At 35.3% G+C, this 25,625-nt stretch overlaps 1 protein-coding gene across 4 annotated transcripts in view; it reads left to right on the forward strand.

Moving 5' to 3' along the window:
• VRK2 (VRK serine/threonine kinase 2) overlaps positions 1-25,625 on the forward strand; it is a 104,028-nt gene that overhangs the window by 26,789 nt on the left and 51,614 nt on the right. For 3 of the 4 annotated variants that reach the window (XM_049651512.1, XM_049651510.1, XM_049651513.1), the window contains 6 exons: positions 1,783-1,832; positions 2,548-2,617; positions 4,035-4,122; positions 6,509-6,614; positions 7,822-7,914; positions 24,069-24,203. In XM_049651512.1, coding sequence (XP_049507469.1) covers positions 1,783-1,832; positions 2,548-2,617; positions 4,035-4,122; positions 6,509-6,614; positions 7,822-7,914; positions 24,069-24,203 — 542 coding nt within the window. The remainder of the gene's footprint in view (positions 1-1,782; positions 1,833-2,547; positions 2,618-4,034; positions 4,123-6,508; positions 6,615-7,821; positions 7,915-24,068; positions 24,204-25,625) is intronic. The other variant, XM_049651514.1, reaches the window with a different exon arrangement.

Raw genomic sequence — 25,625 nt, forward strand, 5'->3', positions numbered from 1 at the left:
CTATTTCTCCCCAGGCTTGGGCACCGCGCTAGTAAAAATAGCCGCCGTAGGGTGGGAAGAAAGGCTTTTCTTATTTCTTCTATAACAGGACTGGACCCCTTCTTCTGTACATACTCTCTTTTGTTTTTTCTTGCTTTAGATATGGATAATCCATTCCTCTTGCATGGGTGAAAGTGGAACGAATTTACGTACATCAAGGCGAAAAGAGAGTTTTACTTGATCTAGACAAGTTTAGTTTTTTTTGTTACTGTAAAGGTCTGGGTTCATAATTTGTATCCAGGATCAACTAACATTGAAGTAATAGTTTCTTCAAATGGTTGGTAACATTTCTGATGTTAAAAATTTTGGAGAGTGGTTTAAAAAATGTGCATAAGTTGACTCTACTGTAGAGTAGAATTGACATATTTTAGTAAATTTGTGTGTTTTTTTTTTTTTTTTTTTTGTTTTTTTGTTTTTTTTTTTTTGCATCTATCATGTGAAATAAAAGAAAGTCCATGGAGTAGGAGAAATTTTAGAAGTAGTCTAAGAGGACAGTGTTTGATAAACATACTGAAAATTTACCTGAAGAATTTGATCTTATTCTCCATTTGTTAGGTGCTGATATCTAATCATATTGAATACTAGCTTCACCATCTTTCCTTTCACTTTCCTTTAAACATAATACTGACACTTAACACAATGCCTTGCAAATCCTAGCCTCATGGTAAAGAAGTACTGGTTAGTTGAATGAATGAAGGAATGCATGGATGAAGAGTGAATGGATGAATGGCAAGTTTCGAGACTTTTACAGCACAAATAAATATACAAGTCAACTTACCAAGATTTGAAAAACATAATTTTTTAAATAATTTAGATAACGGAGATGAAAGGATCGATTGGATCTAAAAATTTGAACAGTGGAATTTTCAGAAGTTGAATTGCTATATCTAACTTTTTTTTTTTTTTTTTTTTTGAGACAGAGAGAGACAGAGCATGAACGGGGGAGGGGCAGAGAGAGAGGGAGACACAGAATTGGAAGCAGGCATCCAGGCTCTGAGCCATCAGCCCAGAGCCCGACGCGAGGCTCGAACTCACAGACCGCGAGATCGGGACCTGGGCTGAAGTCGACCGCTTAACCGACTGAGCCACCCAGGCGCCCCGAATTGCTATATCTAAAATACAAATGGCAAATAATAAGATAAAATGAAATTGAAGTGCATATAATTATGAGATACACATTCTTTAATGTAGGAATGATGGATTGCCAGGGTCAGAAGATGATTTTTAAAAGAGTTTATTCTCATTATCACTTGATTTATTTTAGAATTTTGCCACATAGAAATTGTTCTGAACTTTTTAGTTAAGATGCATATGTTTTTCTTTCTGAATTATCATAGATTTTAATTTAGTAACATTGAATCAGTGGATTTTAATATGTATCATTTACTGGGTTTAATGCTGTATATCTAGAAAATATTTTCCCCTACATTTGGATCTGTGTGATTAATATCTGTTGTTTTCCATGATTGAATATTTGAATATGGTTTATGGCAAAGTGTGGGCTCTGGCGTCAGACAGATTTGAGTTTCAATCCCCAATCTGATACTTCTCAGCAAATTATTCAACTTTTGAACCTTAGTCGGATCTTGTGTAACATGGAGATAATACCTACCATAAGAAGTTCTTGGGAGGATGCAATAAGTGAATATATGTGAAGTGCTTAGCTCAGTGTCTGCTATATAGTAGGTGTTCGGTAATTGTGAACAGCCAATTCTCACCACCCCCCTTGTGTTTTGTTCTCAGCTTTCCCCACAAATAAACCAGATAAAGATGCAAGACATGTAATAAAAGTGGTGAGCATTGCTCTTAAATTTGTATTTCACTTTTTTCTTTTCTGCTTTTTTCCTGGTATCTTTGTAAAACTGTTTCTTAGCTTTTCTAATTTTACTTATCGATAAATATAGTATTATGGTATATTTTCACATTCTTAAAATGTAAAGATTGGAGAACTTTGTTCTTCTGTGTTGACATTTATCATCTTTGTATCCTATCTAGCTATCTCTCCTCTTATTTCTTCCCTTCTTTCCTCTCTACTCTAGATGGTAAGGTCCTTAAAGGCGAGGATGAGGTTTTATTTCTGTTTGTATCCCCTATGCCTAACACAGTGGATGAAATGTAGTAGACACTTAATAAAGGTATCATGTATGAATGAACCCCAGGGTGGTTTACAGTATATCTACCCTGATGTCCATGTTGGTAGATGCTGAATATCTTTGTATGTGTGTATATCCAATTGTCAGTATTTTTAGTAGGTTCTTTCCATAAGAAGACTACTTTCATGTGTAGGATTGTATAGACAGCATTACAGGTGTTAAATTTAAACATGAGATTCTCCAAGTTTAGTGCTTTCTGAGCTTTTTTATGGAAATTTGATGCCTCTATTTTATAGTAAATTATTCAAGCACTATTATATATTACCAATGTGTACTCATATTTTCACAGTTGAAATACCAAATCTATCTTTAAGATTTTTTTCCTAATAAAATTAATTGTTCTTATCTTTTATAGGAATATCAGGAAAATGGCCCATTATTTTCAGAACTTAAATTTTATCAAAGAGCTGCAAAAAAAGACTATAGTAAGTAAATTTAGCAAAGCAAGCTACTTCTGTATAGTTTGCTAAAGTGAGTGTTAATATATTTCTCTTTTCTGGCCTTCTGGAAAGTTCTTTTCAATCACGAATTTTATTGTAAAATGATACAATTAGTTATTATATAAAAATAAGATAGATGGTATATAAATGTTGATATTACATACATAATGAGTTATACATTTCAAATCAAAGTTGTTTCCACTACTTTACATACAATATTAGGTTGTTGGTCTAAGCTACTAAGTGTTCTTTAAGTGTAAAAGATAGTAGAATGAAATCATAATTTTTAATAGAAAACGATGTGGAGTCAAAGGTAATAAAGAAAATATATTAAAATGGGCAGCAGATATATAAACAAAAGAAATGGCCATAGAATGGATTAGTGTAAGGTGTATGGAAATGATTAAATATTGAAATAATTTAGAACATAAGCTACAAGTGTTAGAAACTTGAATGTTGGAAAATCAATTGCAGCTGGAAATCACATGTGAGAACCACCAGTTAGAGGAATTTAATGAGAAATGAATGTGAGCAGAGTTGAGGAATAAGTGAAACATTTTATAAATACAGTAGAATATAGATGGACAAAGTAAAACTTAACAGAAGTTGATATGAATAAAAGTGATATAGTCAAGATCCTCTACATTATGCTTAAGAAAAAGAATAATGAGTCTAGACTCAATAATTTACTTTGTTTTCCTTAATAAAACCTAAATGTTATGAAAGTAGTCTTTACTAACTGCTTAAACTATGTCAGGGTGACAAATAGAATCCATTAAACATTGATTATTTATCGTAGAGCTGTCTTACACATTAAACATATATGGTAGAAAAGTGGAAAATAAACTACCTGATGATTTCAGTGGATTTGACTTTTTTAGACTAATTTAGTCAAAAAAGTTTCTGTATAACAATTTCATAGTAAATGATTTTTCTGCCCAACTTCTGTTTTTTCAACCACCATGGCTTTAGATTTTTAAGTAATGGAAAAGAAAAAGCCATCTCTCTACTGATTCTTTGGTAGTTAACATATGTTATATTTTATTTTATTTTAATTTTTTGAGCATATGTTATGTTTTGGAATTTAACATATAAGGGAATGAATTTTTTTCATGAATAGAAAGATTTGAGTATATGATAGCAATGCATTTTATGACCATGACTACTTCTGTTTTGGTTATAATTGATTTAATTTAAAATTTCTGTATATGTTTTTATGTTAATTATGGTGACAGAGAATTTAAAAGCCACTGGATAGATAGATATTAGATTCTTTAAAACATTTTCCAGGAAGTCTAATTTCTACTTAGGTTAGCTAGATAAGTTTTAGGATCTATGTAAAAGTGAGAAATAACATTTCTAAAATTAAATAACTTTTTTCCTGTTAAATTTGTCTTTGTAGTCAAAAACTGGATAGAACTCAAACAACTTGATTATTTAGGAATTCCTATGTTTTATGGATCCGGTATTACTGAATTCAAGGGAAGAAGGTAAAATGCAATTATTATAATCAAGTGTTGTTCTATGACTGTTTCTTACGTGGTCTAATACCTGTTGCTATGTAACTAATTACCCAATTCATAGTGATTTATAACAACAGACTAATATCATCTTAGTTTCCATGATCAGTTTCTATAACTGGGTTACCAGCTCGGGACTTGTGAGGATGTAGTTAGCTGCCTGCTGGGTTACAGTCATCTCCCTACTTGACTGGGGAAGGATCTCTTTTCAAGGTCACTGCTGTAGCTATTGGCAAGCCTCACTTTCCCATCATGTAGGTCTCTCCATAGGCTGCCTCAATGTTATAAAGACATGGTGGCTGGCTTTCCCTAGAGGAAGTAATAGGAACAGAGAGAGAGAGAGAGAGAGGGAGAAAGAGAGCATGTGCGCGCGCGTGCGCGCAGACACACACACACACACACACACACACACACACACACACAGACATGAGCATGCATCCAAGAAGAAAGCCAAAGCCTTTTTATAATTGAAACTGTTTTATCAAAATTTTATTTAACTTCTAGTTAGTTAATATAGAGGGTAATATTAGTTTCAGGAGTAGAATGTAGGGATTCATCACTTACATACAATACCCAGTGCAAATCGTAACAAGTGCCCTCCTTAATCTCCATCACCCATGTAGTCCATCCCTCACCCATGCCTCTCCAACAACCCTCAGTTTGTTCCTTATAGTTAAGAGTCTTCTGGTTTGCTCCCTTTTCTTTTTTCCCCCTTCCCCTATGTTCATCTGTTTTGTCTCTTAAATTCCACATATGAGTGAAATCATATGGTATTTGTCTTTCTTTGACTGACTTGTTTCAAATCTTATAGTAATATCACATCATTTCCACTGTAGTCTCTTTGCTAGAGGCAAGTCACTAAGTCTACTCCATATGTAAGAGGAGATTCAATTAAACTTCATCTCTTGAGAAGAGGCACAAGAAAAAAATTGTGGAAATATTTTTAAAATCACCACATATGGCTAGTCATCACATATAAATAACTGAGTAGTGATTTTTAAAGAAGAAAAAAATTCGGGGCACCTGGGTGGCTCAATTGATTAAGCATCCGACTTTAGCTCAGGTCATGATCTTGTGGTTTGTGAGTTGGAGCCCCGTATCCGGCTCTGTGCTGACAGCTCGGAACCTGGAGCCTGCTTCAGTCTATGTCTTCTTCTCTCTCTCTGCCCCTCCCCTGTTCACATTCTGTCTCTATCTCTCAAAAATAAACATTAAAAAAATTAAAAAAGAAAAAAAATTCTATTTGTTAGGTATCCCATTTGGTCCTTTCAATAGCCTTTAAAATAGTGATGTTTTCTTTCCTAAGTGAGAAAATAGGCTCAGTGTTCAGTGCTTTGTTCAAATGGTCTTCAAATGCTATCACTAAAAAATGAACAAACAGTAATCTGGAAACAAAGTAAAGGGTTGCTAATAGAGGACTGAGTGACTGCGTAGATTATGGTATATCTATATCATGTACTGTTATGCAGGCCATTAAAGGAATCAATTACAGCTATACCAGTTGAGGGGTGCATAGGTGGCTTGGTGATTAAGCGTCCGACTCGATTTTGGCTCAGGTCATGACCTGAGTTCATGGGATCGAGCACTGTGTTGGGCTTCATGCTGTGAGCATGCAGAGCCCACTTGGGATTCTCTCTCTCTGCCTCTCCCCATCCCTTCCCACCCCGAAAAAACAGACATTAAAAAGAGAGCTAATGCAGTTGATTTGGAAGGATTTCATTGAGCTATTAATGAAAAAAAGTATGATGCAGAAAAGTGCATATAATAAGATCACATTTTTGTAAAACAAGGACAAAAATTCCTCTATGTCTGTGTTCATGTATGTATACATAGATCAATAAAGAATAGGGGCTGGTGTGGATCTGTCAAGAGAAGACAAGAAGGGGTGGAGGTGCCAAACAGAAAGGAAGTACATTTTTTAAAAAAGTCATATTTGTATGTGTATGGAGAAAGTAATTATGATTTATAAGCTCAAGAAGCAAATATAAATAAAAATTTCTGTCCAAACAAATAATTTGTTCAAGGTCACACAGTGAGAAGGTGATGGAGTCAAAATGAATCAAACTCAGGACTCTTTAATTTAGAAAGAGTATTCTCTTTTCATGGTCTAAGAGTGAGTATGAATGTTTCAGCACAACATTCCCTTCTACTAGAAAACTAACTGCAAAGTAAATACTGACTAGTATTTTTCTGTAAAAGAACAGCGAGATTATTAACGTACACTCATCTTTAATGGTTCAGGTTGCAGTATTCTTCGTTGTTAGGTTGAGGGTATTTTTCCTTGTTTCAAATTCATAAATAGGCAGTTTCAAGCATTGCTATCTTAAGATCTCTTTTTGACGTCTCCTTCTTATAGTTACAGATTTATGGTAATGGAAAGACTAGGAATAGATTTACAGAAGATCTCAGACCAGAATGGTACTTTTAAAAAGTCAACTGTCCTGCAGCTAGGTATCCGAATGGTAAGAAGGAATGACTTATTTCACATGCCTCATTTTCAGATTATTTACTTGTTACAATACACAAATCGTTGCCCTTTGTGGAATTATCAGAGAATGAAGGATTATTGCCCTAGAAATGTCAGTTATTTAGAGTAGAGGCTATTTTGGTGAAATTGATAACAGTGGGCTCTGTAAGTGACAGAATGTGCTGTGTTTGGCACTACAAACTCAATTAGGCATTGGTTCTACAGTCTGATTTTTTTTTCCCCTCACAGCTTTGTTTTGCATATCAGAACAAGCTTGCATTGCTATAAGAATAACCTCTCTTTTGTCAGTTGTATTTATAACAATGCAAACTATGGCAAAATATATTATTTTCCATACTAAACATGTGACAGTATGGGGCGCTGTGCAGTTTTTATTATGAGTTTGGGATGGTGGCAGTAATTAGTATGGCAATGAATAATATATACTTTGCCAAATAAGAAGCAATGAAATCTTAATAGCACCCATGCACACATTTTGTTTATATCACATATTTGTCTTATCTTGTTTGTGTTGGGTTTGCCCAAGCTCCATTTTATTTTTTCCATTTTAAATAGAATGAAACTAGTCATGCCAGGTTGGGATGTGGCAAATAGAACTCGCTAATTTTCCCGTTCATCCATTCATCCGTTTAGCCAGCCAGCAAATGTTTATTGAGCACTGGGTGAAGGTAATATGCAAGGCTCAAGGGCTTTAAAGATGAAGCTCAGGTTTTTTTCCTATTACTGTCCAGAGGGAGAATGCCTTTCTCTGAGCTCATGGACACGGTGTTTTGTTCTGGGGTCTCCAAAACTTGATTTATAATCATTGCTTGGGTGAGGAATTCCTGAGTGGGCTTCATGATTATCGTACAGCGTATCTCGGATTTTTTCCTCCTTGCACAGCGTGATTTGGCCACCAGGCTGTTGGGAACATAGGCATCGGCATTGTTGAATCTCGGTCCCCTTTCATCAGAAGTTTAATTAAAACACTTGATATTTGAGGATCATGTTGTTCAACTTTTTTTCCAGGATAAGTGACCAGTTCATGTGATATTTGAGAATAGGCAAACACATAATTGTATAATATGTCACTTTGTTATTGTTAATGAGAAAAAATACATGTTATTCTATATTCAAAATGTTCAAGTTGATCATGAGTTTGAAATAGACATTAGTATAACCTTATATATTTCTTTTCATAGTTGGATGTTCTGGAATATATACATGAAAATGAATATGTTCATGGTGATATAAAAGCAGCAAATCTACTATTAGGTTATAGAAATCCAGATCGGGTAAGTACAGTATTAAGCTTTTGCTTTCAGTAAAGATCCTCAGAGTATCATACTGAGACATTCAAAAATCAAACTCCTAACCCAAGAGAGTTTATAAATGAGGATTAACATGATGAATGTTGTGATTTATCTTACCTTGCTTATCTCATTTAATGCACTAAACTGATAAGTAATTAGGATGAGGACACTGAGACTCAGAGGGGTTAATTTGTTAATGGACATATAGTAAAATGGCTGAAATTTGACCTTCAGAGTGAATATAAAGAACTATCAAAATTCAGTGGGAGAAGGGATGGATTTGTGCAGAGAAAAAAAAAAAATAAAAGTCATATTAACTCCCCTTTCACTGTATAAACACTTAAGTCTTAAACAGAGCAGCGTTTCCAGTGGAACTTTCTCTAATGATGGAAATATTCTATATGATACTGTCCAGTATGGTAGCCATGAGCCACATGTGGCTATCCAGCACCTGAAACATGGGTAGTGTACCATCAAATGCTGATGAGGATGGAGAGTGTCAGGAACTCCCATTCATTGCTGCTGGAAATGCAAAATGATATGGCCACTGTGGCAGACAGTTTGGCGTTTTCTTTAAAAGCTGAACATATTCGTAACATATGATCTGCAATTACACTGCTTGGTATTTACCCAAAGGAGTTGAAAACTTATATCCACACAAAAACCTACACACACATGTTTATAGCAGCTTTATTCATAGTTGCCAAAACTTGAAGCAATGAAGATGTCCTTTAATAGGTGAATGGATAAATAAACTGTGGTATATCCAAATAAGGCAATATTACTCAATGTTAAAAGAAGTGAGCAGTCAAGACATGAAAAGACATGGAGGAACCTTAAATGCATTTTACTAAGTGAAAATCTATATAATTCCAACTTTACAAGGTTTTGGACAAGGAGAAACTATGGAGACACTAAAAAGATCAGTGATTGCTAGGGCTTAGAGGGAAGGGAGTGATGAATAGGCAGAGCACAGAAGATTTTTAGGGAAGTGAAACTGTTCTGTAAGATACTACAATGGTGGGTGTATGTTGCTACACATTTGTCAAAACTCATAGAATGTTCAACACCAAAAGTGAGCCCTATTGCAAACTATAGACTTTTGGTTATAATGATGTGTTGCTGTGTAAGGAATGTAAGTTCATCCATTGTAACAGATATAATACTCTGGTATGGGATGGAGACTGTCTGGGGGGAGAGGCAGTGGGTATATGAGAACTCACTGTACTTTCCACTCAGTTTTACCTGAATTGCTCTAAATTTGCCAAAATTGAATATAAATTAACTGCTTTAAAAAAAAGAATCTCTAAAAAATGTGGCTAGTGTGACTGAGGAACTGAATTTTAAATTTAACTTAATTATTAACTAATTTTTTATTTTACCTTGCTTTCTCTCCCCCACCCCCAGCTTTCTTGAGGTAGGATTGTCACAAAAATGCATATATTTAGGTTGTACAACATGATTTTTTAAAGGTGTACAAAATGATGATGTATATGTTGTGAAGTGATTGCCATCATCAATTTAATTAATGCATTCGTTTCATATAGCTACTTTTTTGTTTGCTTTTGTGGTAAGACCACTTAAGATCTACTCTTGGCAAATTTGAAGTACATAGCATTATTAACTGTTGTCTCCATGCTGTATGTTAGAGCCCTAGAACTTATTCATCTTTTTTGACCAACACCTCCCTATTTCCTCCACACACCCCCCCCCCCACCACCCCCAGCCCTTGGCAACCACTTTTCTACTTGCTGGTTCAGTAAGTTTTACTGTTTTACATGCCACGTATAAGTGAGATAATACAGTCTTTCTGTGTCTGACTTAATGTCCTCCAGGTTCATCCATGGTGTCACAAATGGCATATTTCCTTTTATGGCTGAATAATTCTGTTGCATATGTATACCACATTTTCTTCATTCATCCATCCATCCATCAGTGAACACTAAGGTTATTTACATATTTTGGCTGTTGTGAAAAATGCTGCAGTAACACGAGAGTGCACATATCTCCTTAAGATAATGATTTATTTTCCTTTTGGTATATACCCAGAAGTTGGATTGCTGGATCATATGATAGTTGCATTCAGAGGAACTGCTTGACTATTTTGCATAAAGACTATACAGTACACAAGGGTTCCCTTTTCTTCACACCCTCCCCACTGGTTATCACTGGTTATCACTGGATAACACTGGTTATCTCTTGTCTTTTTCATAACAGCCATCTTAACAGGTATTGAGTGATGTCTCATTGTGGTTTTGGTGTTCATTTCCCTGATGATAATATTGGGCACCTTTTCTTATACCTGTTGGGCATATGTATGCCTTCTTTGGAAAAATGTCTGTGCAGGTCCTTTGTATATTTTTCAGTTGGCTTATTTTCTTGCTAGTGAGTTGTATGAGTTCTTGTATATTTTGGATATTAACCCTTTATCATATCTATGGTTTGCAAATATTTTCTCCGGTTTGGTAGTTTCCCTTTTTATTTTGTTGGTGACTTCTTTTGCTGTGTGGAATGTTTTTGGTTTGAGGTAGTTCTACTTGTTTATTTTTGTCTTCATTGCCTATGCTTTTGGTGTCAGTTGAAAGAATCATTGCCGTGACCCATGTTCATGGATCGCAAGAACTAATATTGTTAAAATGTCCATACTACCCAACACAATCTACAGATTCACTGCAATCCCTATCAAAATTCCAATGGCATTTTTCATAGAAACAGAAAAGAGAATCCTAAGGTTCGTATGGGACCACAAAAGACCGTGAATAGCCAAAGCAATCTTGAGAACAAAGTTGGAAGCATCATACTTCCTGATTTCAAATATATGACAATGTTATAGTATAAAAACAGTATACTATTGGCATAAAAACAGTGGACCAAAACAGAGAGCTCAGAAATAAACTCACACAGATACAATGAACTAGTCTTTGACAAGGGTACCAGTAATATACAATGGGGAAGGGATAGTCTCTTTAATAAATAATGGTGGGCAACTGGACAGCTACACGCAAAAGAATGAAACTGGACTCTTATCTTATACCACACATAAAAATTAACTCAGAATGGATTAAAGACTTAAATGTAAGGCCTGAAACCATAAAACCAGAAGAAAACACAGGAAAATAGCTTAAATTAATTTAAATTTCAATAACTACGTGTGGCTGGTAGCCACTGAGTCAGACAAAAGAGATTTAAGATTTTTTAAATTGACTCTATAAAAAATTTAAAAAGTCATAGTTGAATATTTACCTGAACTCTGAGGAGGAGGAAAAATTTTTTTAAATAATGGTACTAAAGAACAAATCCTAGAAAATATTGAGAGATTTCCAACTTTAAGATGTCTACGTTTAAAAAGTTGAAAAAATGAAAGAAATGACAAAATGGAAAGTAGAATTATGACAGATATTTGAGGAGATGTATCAAACTCAAAAAAATTAATAAGAAAAACACTAAATATTTTCTTAAAACAATTACTAAAAGGAATTAACAGAACAGAGAAGAAATACAGCTGTCAGAAATGGATAAACAATAGTTCACCATCACTAAAAAGAAGAGAGATGCAGTGGTAACATTTTCAAAGAACGTATCAGATTGGAAAAGCCTGAAATAATAATCTGATGATATCGAGCTGATGAAGTGCAGGCACTTGTAGACCGCCAGTGGGAATGTAAATTAAATGGGAGTAGAAGAAGAAATTAAGTTAATGGAAGGGCAATTTGGCAATGTATATTAAAATCCTGTAAACGCCTGCATACTTTTTTAAGGTTAGGTTTTGTGAAGTATAATTTACAAACAGTAAAATTCACCCTTTTAACTGTACAGCTTGATGTGTTTTGACACATGTGTATCATATAACCACCACTGCAATCATGATACAGAATGTTCCTATCATCCTCACACTTTCTGTCATTCCCCTGCTTAGTTCCCTTCTCTCACTCCCCTAACCCCTGGTGGTGATTTCTGCCCCCATAGTTTTTGCGTGTTTAAGGAATGTCATATAAAAATGGAATTATAGGATATATACCCTTGTGTCTGGCTTCCTTCACCGAGCATGACGTTTGGGAGATTTACCTGGGCTGTAGTTGTTAGTAGTTGATTCTTCTTTAATGATAGGTAGTATTCCATGGAAAACTACCACAGGGTATCTGTTTACCTGTTGGAGATTTGCGTCTTTTCCAGTTTGGGGGCAGTTATTAGTAAAGTTGCTATAAGCATTCACATTAAGTTATGTAGGTATATGTTTTAACAACTTCTGGGTAAATAACTAGGAGTGGGATTTCTGGATTATATGGAAGTATATGTTTAATTTAAAAGAAGCAGCCAAACTGTCTTCCAGAGTGGTTGTACCATTGTTACACATTCCCACCAGTGACGTGTAGTTCTCCACATCTTGCCACCACTTGGTTTCATTAGTTTTTAAAATTTTAGCCATTATGGTAAATGTGGTGTCATATCTAGTAGTCTTAATGTGCGTCAGTTATGTAATGACTGATGATACGGAGCGTCTTTCATGTATATATTTGCCACTCTTTTATCTTCTTTGGTGAATTATATGCTCCCATTTTTAAATCAGATTTGTCTTAAGAGAGCTTTATTTTTTAAGGATAGGAACATTTTGTCAGATACTTGTTTGCAGATGCTTTCGACATCTGTAGCTTATCTTTTCATTTTCTTATCAGTGTCTTTCAGAAAGCAGTTGTTTTTAATTATAATGAGGCCCAGTTTATGATTTTTTTTCTTTTTATGATTTGTGCTACTTCTGTCCTAAGCTAGGATCATAAAATGTTTTCTCATAAGTTTTCTTCAAGGGGTTTTATACAACTCTTATATTTAGATTCCTGATCTGTTTCAAGTTTGTATTTGGTGCCAGGTAAGGATCAAGGCTCTTTTCTAGGGGGAGGGTGGATATACATATGGGACATGCTTATGTATGTGTACATACATACATATGATGTTGAAGTGAATCCCAGTGAATTGCTTTCAGCTCCTCTGTCAAAATTATTGATCATCTATGAATGGGTCTATTTCTGGATTCTCTGTTACAGTATCATACAGTCATTATCACAGTTCATGGTCTGGAAAGTAGGAGGAGTCTTCCAACTCTGTTCTTTTCTTCAAAATTATTTTGACTTTTCTGGCTACTTTGCAATTCCTTTTGTAATATTTTAGAATCAGTCAATTTTGGGACAGAATTGTCAATTTCTGTCCCAAAACCTGCAAGGATTTTGATTGAGATTGTGAGTTTTTATAGCTAGTACATTTCTTGCTTTTATAGCTAGTAATATTACTTGTTCAACTTTGTCTGATATTAATATAACAACACCCCTTTCTTTTGATTAATGTTTACATTATATAGCTTCTCCCTTCTTTTAATCTAATCAATCTCTAATTTCTTCGAGACAGTATGTTCATTTTGAGGCTATTTTTTAAGCTTTGCTAAAATGAGTCTATAGTAGCCTTTACTTCTGTGGCTAGTTTATTCCTGGTTCTATGCTGTGAAGTTCTGTGATTTCTAATGGAATTCCGTGTGAGGACTTAACTCTGGTTGGTCAGAACTCAACTCCCAGCTCTTTGTGAACCCTGGGAGTTATTCTTCTCCCTACTCCTATTGGTCGTTGGCTCCACCTTTTATACTACAGGTAAGGAGATCCTTAGGCAGATTTTTCTGGAACTTCCTCCCCTCCTTTCCCTGCCCCTACCCCTACCCCTACCCCTACCCCTACCCCTACCCCTACCCCCATGTAGCTCCCTCTTCTCTTATTCTAAACTCCTCTCTGCAATTTCAGGCTCTTTGGGAGCCTCGCTGGATTCAATGACTGTGTCGTCAGGATTGCTGTACTGCCGTTAGGATTTCCCTTCCTGTTCTTGAGTTTGGAATTGTCACCAGGCAGAAAGCTGGGGCATCTGTGGGACTCAACTCATCTTTTTTTCCCTCATTTTCCCAAGGATCTCAGTCATATGCTGCCTATTTAATATCCAAAACATTTGTATCTTTCATTTTATGCAGTTTCCCTCAGGCAGTGGCAGTGTAAATCCAGTCACTGTATTCCTTTTTTGCCAAAAGCAAAAAGGGCTAGTTTTATTTTTTTATTATTTTTTTAATATGAAATTTGTTATCAAATTGGTTTCCATACAACACCCAGTGCTCATCCCAACAGGTGCCCTCCTCAATGCCCACTCCACCCCCCCCCCCCCCCCCTCCCCACCCCCCCAACCCTCAGTTTATTCTCAGTTTTTAAGAGTCTCTTATGGTTTGGCTCTCTCCCTTTCTAACTTTTTTTTTCCTTCCCCTCCCCCATGGTCTTCTGTTAAGTTTCTCAGGATCCACATAAGAGTGACAACATATGGTATCTGTCTTTCTCTGTATGACTTATTTCACTTAGCATAACATGCTCCAGTTCCATCCACATTGCTACAAAAGGCCATATTTCATTCTTTCTCATTACCCAGTAGTATTCCATTGTGTATATAAACCACAATTTCTTATCCATTCATCAGTTGATGGACATTTAGGCTCTTTGCATAATTTGGCTATTGTTGAAAGTACTGCTATAAACACTGGAGTACAGGTGCCCCTATGCATCAGCACTCCTGTATCCCTTGGGTAAATTCCTAGCAGTGCTATTGCTGGGTCATAGGGTAGATCTATTTTTAATTTTTTGAGGAACCTCCACACTGTTTTCCAGAGTGGCTGCACCAGTTTGCATTCTCACCAACAATGCAAGAGGGTTCCCGTTTCTCCACATCTTCTCCAGCATCTATAGTCTCCTAATTTGTTCATTTTAGCCATTCTGACTGGCGTGAGGTGATACCTGAGTGTGGTTTTGATTTGTATTTCCCTGATGAGGAGTGACATTGAACATCTTTTCATGTGCTTGTTGGCCATCCGGATGTCTTCTTTAGAGAAGTGTCTATTCATGTTAATAGAAGTTCTTCTACTCATGTTTTCTGCCCATTTCTTCACTGGATTATTTGTTTTTCGGGTGTGGAATTTGGTGAGTTCTTTATAGATTTTGGATACTAGAAAAAGGGCTAGTTTTAAATAATTTGTGTGTGTGTACGTGAAATGTCTGCTCATGTCTTTTGCCTGTTTCTCTCTCTTTTTTTTTGTTTTTTTATTCCCTCTCTTTTGAAGAGTTCTTTAAATATATAAGCCCATCATCTATTACAGATTTTACAAATATGTTCTTTCAATTTGCCTTCTGTCCTTTGATTATATTTGTGATGTTTTATTGCCACATAGAAGGTGAAACTTTATTTTTAATGCGATCAAATTATTAATTTTTTATTTACTATGGGTATTCAAGCATGATTAAAAACCTTGCTCCACAGAGAGATTTTATATGAATTTAATTGTATATTTTCATTTTTTATATTTAAATCTCTTATTAATTTAGAGTTTATTCTTTTACATGGAAGAAGTGTTGACTCAGTGTTGTCATTTTCTAAATGATTTTCTAGTTTTTCCAATGCTATTTTATTTAATTAATTAATTTATTTATTTTGCTTCAGGGCACCTGGGTGGCTCAGATGGTTGAGTGTCTGACTTGATTTCGACTCAGGTCATGATCTCACGGTTCTTGAGTTTGTGCCCCGCATTGGGCTCTGTGCTGGCAGTGTGGGTACTGCTTGGGATTCTCTCTTTCTCCCTCTCTCTCTGCCTGTCTCCTGCTTGCGCTCTCTCTTGCTCTCAAAACAAACTTGAAAAAATTTTTTTTTGCCTTCAGTGATATTAGATGCCACCTTTATCATAAACTTCCATATGTACTTGAGTTCATTTCTGTACTTTCTACTGAATCCTTCTGGTTTGTATAATTATGTTTAATTATAATACTAGTGCATTAATATCTGAGGCTTTATAACATAATTTAATATCTGATGAGGCTTTGTGCCTTGTAGCTTTCTTTTTCAGTATTACTCTAGATATTTATAGTTTCTATATTATTTTGTTTAGCTTCATTTAAAAAACACATGTTGGCTGGGGTGCCTGAGTGTCTCAGTCGGTTAACGGTCTGACTTTGGCTCAGGTCATGATCTCGTGGTTCGTGAGTTCGAGCCCTGCGTCAGGTTCTGGGCTGACAGCTCGGAGCCGGGAACCTGCTTCAGATTCTCTTCAGAGTGCCTGCGGCTTGCACTCTGTCTCTTGCATTGTCTCAAAAATAAATAAACGTTAAAAATACATGTTGGCATTTTTATTGGCATTTTGTTAAATTTTTAAATTAACTTGGGGAAGACCTGACGTCTTTATGATGTATAGATGCTTTTCAACAGCAAGGAATGATTTTGTATTTCATCAGTATTACATTTATTATCTCTTGAGTATTTTTTTTTAAATTTTTTTAATGTTTATTTATTTTTGAGAGAGAGAGAGAGAGACAGTGTGAGTGGGGGAGGCGCAGAGAAAGAGGGAGACACAGAATCCGAAGCAGGCTCCAGGCTCCAAGCTTCCAGCACAGAGCCTGATGTGGGGCTCACACTCACAAACTGCGAGATCATGACCTGAGCTGAAGTTGGAAGCTTAACCGACTGAGCCACCCAGGCGCCCCTCTTGAGTATTTTAATTTTTCCTCATATTAAGTTTTTTATATTTCTTGCTACCCTTATTCTTAAAGATTAAACCACTTTTGTTGGTATTGTCACTGCTATTTTACTCTACTATTTTATCTTCTAAGTGATTATTGTTTGTGTATATGTGCATTGTTGATTTCTTTTTTTTTTTAATTTTTGTTTTAACATTTATTTATTTTTGAGACAGAGAGAGACAGAGCATGAATGGGGGAGGGGCAGAGAGAGAGGGAGACACAGAATCCGAAGCAGGCTCCAGGCTCTGAGCCAACAGCCCAGAGCCCGACGCGGGGCTCGAACTCACAGACCGCGAGATCGTGACCTGAGCTGAAGTCGGACGCTCAACCGACTGAGCCACCCAGACGCCCCTGTTGATTTCTATATATTCACTTTATATCCTGTTAATTTATTGACTTTGAGGTAGTTTTAGTAATGATTATCTAGGGTTTTCTTAGGAAGCATTTCAGACACAAGTAGATATAGTTGTCTTTCGGTTCTTGTATCTCTGATTTCTTTTGTCTAATTAATTGTATTGCTAGTATATCCAGTATGTAGTAAATAGTAGTGAAAATAGTGATTATCCTGTTTCTTCCTGATCTTAATGGAAATGCCTGAAGTTTACTCCATTAAATATGATGCTGGCTTTAGGACTAAGGTGTGCCTACGTATATGTATGTGAGTGTGTACATGTGTGTGTCCTTATAGTCATATCAAGGAAATCACCATCAATTCCTATGTTCTCGAGTGGATTTTTTCATTTTATGGGATGGGTATTGAATTTCATCAAAGATTTACTTAGTGTGTATGGAAATAATTACACATTTTTCTCAGATCAGTTAATATGGTGTGATATATCACTGTGCTTCTAATATTGAATCAACCTTACTTTCCAGGAATAAATCCCACTTTGTTATAGTACATTATTTACTTAATATGGTGTTGAGGTATGTTCACTAATATTTTATGTAGTATTTTCATATAGGTATTTGTAAGTGATGTTGATCTGTAATTTTCTATTTTTGTACTATTTTTTTTTATCAGATTTAGGTATCAGCATTATACTTCATAAAAAGAATTTGTAAGTTTTACTTCATTTCCTATATTCTAGAACCATTTCTATTAAATTGGCACCAATTGGTTTTTGAATATGAAATCATCTGGTTCTGCTGTTTTTCTATGAGGCAGTTCCTTGTAATGTAGCTACCTCTTCCTATGGAACTGTTTAAGCTTTTTATCTCTACATGGGTCAATTGTGATAGTTATCCATTTTGTCTAGTTTTCCAAATGTATTTATTTTTTTTTCCAAATGTATTTCTATGGTGTTACGCATTGTAGTTAGTCTCTTCTGAATTTTAAATTTATTCTACTTCAATGGTTGTTTCCCTCTGGTTATTTTTTATTATTTCTTTCTTCCTTTTTTCTGCCTTAATAAAGGTGTTTCTTTTTCAACTCACTTGGATTCTGATTTGATTACTGAGAAATATTTTCCTTTTTCTATCTCATTAATTTCTGATTTTGCCTTTATTATGTCATTTCTTATCATCTTTTTATTTCACCCTTTTCTTTTTTTACTTGGTCTTCAGTTTCAGATCTATTTCATTTATTTTCATTAAAAATTGTTTTATTTCTCTAAGTGTTTGAAGCCATGATTTTTCCTCTGGTCACAGCTTTATGTTGTACTCATCAATTTTAATATGTTTTTTATTATCTTTATCTTTTAGAAGATTTGTATTGCTTCTTCACCAAAAAGTTGTGCAGCAGCAGGTTTTTAAATTTTCATGTAGAAGGACCTTTTTAAAACTTTTGTTAATAAATTCTAGACTTGTAACAAGATGATCAGGATATTGTTTACTCTGATCATTTTACTCTTTGGAATGCCCTGAAGCCTTTATTGGTGACTTAGAAGAAGGTCAGCTTTTGTCAGTATTCCACGTCTGTTTGAGAAAAAGGTAGTCTGTATTCTTATAGTGTATAGTTTAATATCTGTCCAAAAGTTCTATCTTATTGACTATATTATTTATGTCATCTATACCTTTACTTAGTTTTTGTTCACTTGATTTGTTTTGACCAAGAGTGGTATTTAAAAATCTTCTGTTATTAGTGTGTTTCTATGTGGCCTCAAGGGCCAGAATCAAGTTCTGTAGTTTTTATTTAATAAAGATCATTGCTGTGCTACTTGGTAAATATTCATTATCTATATTTGCTCTGTTTCATATGTGTTTTCTCTGATCTTATTCTTTAAGGTTTCTTTGGGTGGGAGGACTATTTATGAAAGCTCATATTTTTGTTGTAGTGATTGGCCTTGGTATCTATACCTTTTAAAGATGCTTTTGGCTCACTTTATCCATATTTAACCTTTTGTTGCTACTATGATAGTCTTTTATGGTAGTTTTACTTCACCTACTACTAATTCACTATTGTTTATTTTACTTTCCTCTTTCCCTCAAGGTTGTTTTCTTGGTTTTTAGTCCTACTACTTTACCTTGTCAGAACATGGGTCACTTGTATATTCTTCATTTATCACCAGCCTTGTTTTGGTCTTAGATATAATTAAGTATATTAAATGCTCATCTCTCTGTCCTTTTACCAGAGTTACCTACTCATCTTTAGATTGGATGAAACTAATGCTTTAGTAACTTGATTGCTCAAGAAGTGCCCAAGGGTACAAAATACCCTTGCGTGTGTTACACTTTTTCAATAACATTGATCCCTGAGGGATAGCTTGAATGGATTTAAAATATTTAGTTCACATGTTTTTCCTTGAATCTCTTGAAAATGCTAATCTGTTGTTGCCTTGTTTTGCATGTTGCTTTTAAGAATCTGCTGCTAGTTTAATTCTCTTACCAGTATATGTTATTTGTTCTTTTTCCCTTGCTACCTTTAGGATTTTTATTTCTTTACTAATAATGTCTAATGGTGTTACCAGGATATGTTTAGAGTAGATCATCTTGTATTGGTTTTCCCAGATGTCTGATGGGCCCTTTTGATATATAGATTCTTTTATTTTCAGAAAGTTTTCTTGGATTATAGTTTTAAATATTAATTCACCCTTCATGTATATTTTGAGTTAAAATTATGGCGAAAAGAACTTTGAGCAATAAGCTGTTTAATGGAGAGAAAAAACTACTGGAAAAAGAGATTCAATAGCAGAGAGGGAAGACGTTGAATGATTTGGCAACAGAAAAAGCCAAAAATGTTGACATTTATACAACCTTTGTCAAAGCAGTAGAGTTGTAAGGATTGAGATAAACTTAGGAAATAGAGGTGTTGAGTAGAAACAGCCATTTTAGTTAAGATGGAAAGAAAGGGTCCTGATAAGGATGATAGTCAAAATAAAGTTCTGGGTAGTCCATTGGGGGCACACTTGATGTTCTGAGCTGTTTTCATTTTACTGTGTTTTTTAAAAAAAAATCTCTTCAAATACTATTCAGACATGGATCAAACAGTGTTTTTCCTTAAAATCAGACAGGTAACCTCACTGAGAGTTGAATTAGCTCATTGTAGATTATTTTATTCTTCTTTTTCCCTGTGTCTTCATTGCATATTGTCCATTTCTTCATAACTCATCTGATACTTTCCAAATTTGGTATTATGAAGACTCCCAAAGTGTACACCATTTACCTTCTTTCTTTTGTCATCTTTATCATTTTTTGTTGAAAATTATGTTATATTGTTTTTTTTTTATCTTTTTTTTGCATTTATTTATTTTTGAGAGACAGAGATAGAGCACAAGTTGGGGAGGGGCAGAGAGAGAAGGAGACACAGAATCTGAAGCAGGCTCCAGGCTCTGAGCTGTCAGCACAGAGCCCGACACGGGGCCTGAACTCAAGAACTGCGAGATCATGACCTGAGCCGAAGTTGGACTTTTAACCAACTGAGCCACCCAGCAGCCCCTGTTATATTCTTTAAATAACATTATGTTTCTAAATCTATACTTCCCTGATAGATAAGTAGGCAACATCCTCTTAGACTACTTAAGTTTCCTAACTTCTGTTTAGAAAGCTCACTGACTTTGAAGTATGATATGGCGTTGTACAACTGATTACTGGCAATGAGGCTTATGGGTGCCATTATGATATTTAGAGAATGAATGTGCCTTTCTTATTTCATTGCTTAAAATGGCATTACCAGAAATGACATCAAGTGGTGGTTTTGCCATGGAGTACCACCCACTTGGCTGTATCTGACAGTGTCATTAGTGAAAAAAGGTGAGGCACATTAGTTAAAATCAGGGTTTGTGCACATCTTTTTATATCTTTCTATTTCAGAGGTGCAGTTGCTGTCCCACCTGTAAAAGGCCACTTTGTTGATTAGAAGGACATCATTTTTTTAAAGTTTTTATTTCAACTCCAGTTAGTTAAAATGCAGTGCAATATTAGTTTCAGGTATAAACACTTAATATGCAATACACCGTGCTCATCATGACAAATGCCTTCCTCAATCCCCATCACCCTTATGACCCCCCCCACCTCCCCTCTGGTAACCATCAGTTTGTTTTCTAGACTTAAGAGTCTGTTTCTTGTTTTCTCTCTCTATTTTTACCTTCGTTCATTTGTTTTGTGTCTTAAATTCCACATATGAGTGAAATCATATGGTATTTTTCTTTCTCTGACTGACTTAATTCACTTAGATAATATTCTCTAGCTCCATCCATGTCATTGTAAGTTGTAAAATTTCATTCTTTTTTATGGCTGAGTAATACTCCATTTGTGTGTGTGTGTGTGTGTGTGTGTGTGTGTGTATGTTGTATATATGTGTGTATCTTTAAAACATTTTTAATGTTTATTTATTTTTGAGAGAGAGAGAGAGAGAGAGGGAGGGAGGGGCAGAGAGCGAGGGAGACACAGAATCCAAAGCAGGCTCCAGGCTTTGAGCTGTCAGCACAGAGCCCCACGTGGGACTCAGACCCACATGCAAGATCATGACCTGAGCCAAAGTCAGACACTTAACCAACTGAGCCATCCAGGCACTCTTTACCACGTCTTTATCCATTCATCAGTCAGTGGACACTTGCCTTGTTTCCATAATTTGACTATTGTAGATGCTGCTGCTATAAACATTGGGGTGCATGTATCCCATTGAATTGGCATATTTGTATTCTTTGGGTAAATACCTAGTAGTGCGATTCCTGGATCGTAGGGTAGTTCTATTTGTATCTTTTTGAGGAACTTTCATACTGTTTTCCAGAGTGGCTGCACCAGTTTGTATTCCCACCAATAGTGCAAAAGTATTCCCCTTTCTCTATATCCTTACCAACACCTGTTGTTTCTTGTGTTGTTGATTTTAGTCATTCTTGTGTTGTTGATTTTAGGTGTGAGGGGATATCTCACTGTCATTTTGATTTGCATTTCCGCATTTCCCTGATGATCAGTGATGTTGAGCATCTTTTAATGGAAGCACATCATTTTTTCATGCACCAGCTTATAACCCTGCTTTTACATGAAGTCTTTCTTGATGATTCTGGTTTATACTGATTCCCAATTTCCTTTAGCTTCTAATGTTTTTTTTTAAACACATGAGCCCTCAAGTCTTAGTTGTTTCATATTGTCTTATGAACTATAATGGACTCCTTGAGACATGTAGATATGTATACTTCCCTTCTCTTGTATTTCTCACAGCATCTAGGTTAGTGTTGCTTTTGTAATTACCCCTCAGGAAATACTTTATTGACCTCTCAGGACGAAAGGATAGTCTTGATGCAATGCCTGTCATCTCTCTTAGTGCCCAGAGCACCCTGACTCTTCAGGGCCTCCACCCCACCACACTCCATGTGTCTCTGTCCCAAAGCTGCCTGGTAAGTGAAAGAGAAAGGCCCTCACAGGTGGAGAAAACAGTTCTGCGTGTCAGCATCTGGAGTATGGCTTAGGAAACCTGTGATTTTTAAAAACACTTGCTTGACTACTGGGAGTTGTGTTGGACCGAAAGTCAGGAGATGAGGTTTCAGACTCAGCCCTAACATTGAGCAGGCTTGCAGCCTTCGGCAAATGATTTAACCTGTGAGGATGTTAGCTCTCCAATCTATAAAATGTAAGCCTTTGACTGAGTGATATTAAAATTTCCTTCTAGCTCTAAAATTCTGTGATTCTCTGAAAACATGTTTCCAAATGCTTAATGCTCATTGCAGAAGGTAATGTTTCTTACAATGTTTCCAAAGCGTCCACTTATTGTTGCATAGCTAAGGAAGTTAAAAAGCTCAAATTTAGAAAAACAAAACAAAACAAAACAAAAAAACCTTAATGATCTGGGAGCGGGAATTGTAGTACCTGACCTGTATCTGGTGGCAAAATGCTCACTTTCATCCATAGGGTAGGGTCATAAGCCTCATTAAAGTTGCTTGTTCGCTGTTTGCTAGAGGGAATTCTAACATAATCCATTTATCAGTTACAGTTTCTTGTAAGATGGAGTGCAAATGTGTGTTTGTAAGAATTTTTCATGGTATATGCACATAATATGGTACCATTTTTAGAGGCAGCATTTCCTTTGTTGAACATTTATAAAATTTAGTCCTGGTGATATACTTCTGTGTTTCATTATCTTTGGAGTGGTATTGTATGTCTTAGCTTGATGATACCATAATATTACCAGATGGTACAGCTGGTAAGGCTACTTTAAAGTATTTTGGTATCACGTGGATAGGATTATACTGTAGATTAAATAACGTGGTGTTTATAGTCACTTGTAACGTGCAATAGCATGCACGTCATTTTCTTTCTTCCTAGTGAGGTTCTGCTCTACATTTTTAGTTGAGCAAAGGGACTTTGAAATTTATTCCTATGATTTTAGTTACTTGAACTTTTAAAATTTTATGAGTTTTATGTTAATGGAATTGTTTGTAAAATACACACTTTCACTGAATTTTTTTTGTCTCAACATAATTTGTCATCTGAATATGTTTTTAAGATTTAATACCGTGTGTGTATCTCTACTCATGGATTAGTTTTACAAACTTACTATTTGGAGATTTTTTCAGTATGATTTGTCAAATAAAAATAAAGTCAGTTCCAAATTTTATTTCAATCTAACATTCTTTAATGTTTAATGCTGCTATGTTTTACTACATTCTGATTAAATTACTTTAAAATCATTGAAGTAATCAAATGTATTTTAGCTCTGTTATCTGATACTGAATAGTGTTCCTATTATCAAAATTTATTCTTAACATGTGTATATTAAGATGTCTGATTTTAAATCAGATTAGATCCATATAAAAAGAAATAATTCATACTCAAAATACTATGCAAATGACAGTAATATGAATATATACTACTGGAGTGTTATTGAAAGGTGGTGATGAATGGAAAATATTGAAGAAAACAGCATAATAATTATAATTTAGAAGCCATGGTCTCCATATTTAAAATTAATATTTTGTGAAGCTTATTTCCCAGTGCTGGGACTCTGAGACAAGTGAGAACCTGTTAAGTAGATAATTGTGCCTTTAGGAGGATACAGTTTTTTTAACCTTTTGTTTTGAAAAATTTGAAACATACTGAATAATAGAGAACTCCAGATACCCATCACTTTGATTTAAAAATTAACATTCTGAAATTTTATTTTATCTATTTTTTGGCTGAAAGGTTTTAAAGCAATTACAGATACCATGTCATCTTATCTCTAAATACTTATGTATGCATTTTCAAAAAACGAGGACAATTCACTATATTATCACCATGCTATTACTTAACAAAATTAACATCATTCCTTCATGTCAGGTATGATTTTATACGTTCTATTTTCTTTCTCCTTTCTCCTAAAATTCATTAGAAAATGGGAATATAAGCAATTTTTATTCTAATTGTACTTAAACACTTTTTTCCTTTTTACAAAATTACTTATTGTAGTAGACTTCTGTGCTCTAATTTTCCTTTCTATAAATTGAGTGATGTAGATCATGAGATCTCTTGGACCCCTTTTAGCTCTCATAGCCTCTTACTTCCTGGACAGGATTGGTTGTAAGCTACAAATCTCACTTAGGAAACTACTGGTACAGAACCACGTGAGCGTATTTCTCTCAGTTAAATGTCCATCAGGAGAGCAAGTTTCTAGTCTTGTATACAAGAAAACAGAGATTATGTTTTATTCACTGATGTGTATCCAGCAGCTGGCACAGAGCATGGCATATAATAAGCACTCAATAAATAAATGATGACTGAACAGTGAGTAATTGAATAGGTTAATGCATAAATGAATTGATTAATTAGTCATTCGATGTTCAGGAGTAACAGGCAAAGCCAACCAAGTAGAGCTGGATAGAGTACAGTAACATATAGCAACTAAATTCCTACTGGGAGAAATCTATCCAGTGTCAAGAGATCATTAGTACTTTATATTGCCATTATCAGTGTTTTCTTAGAGATAGAGCTCTGCCAGCATATCCATGAAGAGAAACTGAGAAATAGGGGCTGCTCTGGATTAAATTGTGTCCTCTCAAAAGATGTTGAAGTCCCAACCCCCAGCATCTGTGCATGTGACCTTATTTGGAAATAGGGTCTTTTTGAGTTACCAAGAGGTCATTAGAGAAGGCCCTAATCCAGTATGGTTGATATTACAAATGGGGAAACTTGGACACAGAGAGAAACCAGACATGAAGAGATGAAAGACAGTGTGAAGAAATAGGAAGAATGCCTCCTCTAAACCTTGGAGCACCTGAGATCGCTTGAAGCTAGGCGAGAGGCATAGAACAGATTATCCCTCACATCCCTCAGAAGGGATCAACCCTGCAAACGCCTTGATGGCAGACATGTAGCCTCGAAAACTATGAGATGATATATTTCTGTTATTGTTTAAGCCACTCAGTTTGTGGTACCTTGTTATAGCAGTAGCCCTGCAAAACTAATACAGGAACATAGACAAATCTTTGGGTGGAAGTTGATATAAGAACATTTCCAAACAATTTTAATAAAAAATTCAGGCACCAGGATAGGGGGGAAAAAACGGAAAGAGGAAAAAGTTAAGAACAGAGGGGAAAGAGAAGTACCCTAGGGTACTTTTGTTTTGCCTAGGGCCACTCCAGGCTGGGCCAAATCACTTAGTGTTTCTAACATAATTTATTCTTATACATGGGATCTCAGGCAGTTAATTCTTGACCATGTGTGGTGGAATCTTCATGATAATAGACTGCTTGTTTTATCTGG

The sequence above is a fragment of the Panthera uncia genome, assembly GCF_023721935.1.
Source record: "Panthera uncia isolate 11264 chromosome A3 unlocalized genomic scaffold, Puncia_PCG_1.0 HiC_scaffold_11, whole genome shotgun sequence".
NCBI lineage: Eukaryota > Metazoa > Chordata > Mammalia > Carnivora > Felidae > Panthera > Panthera uncia.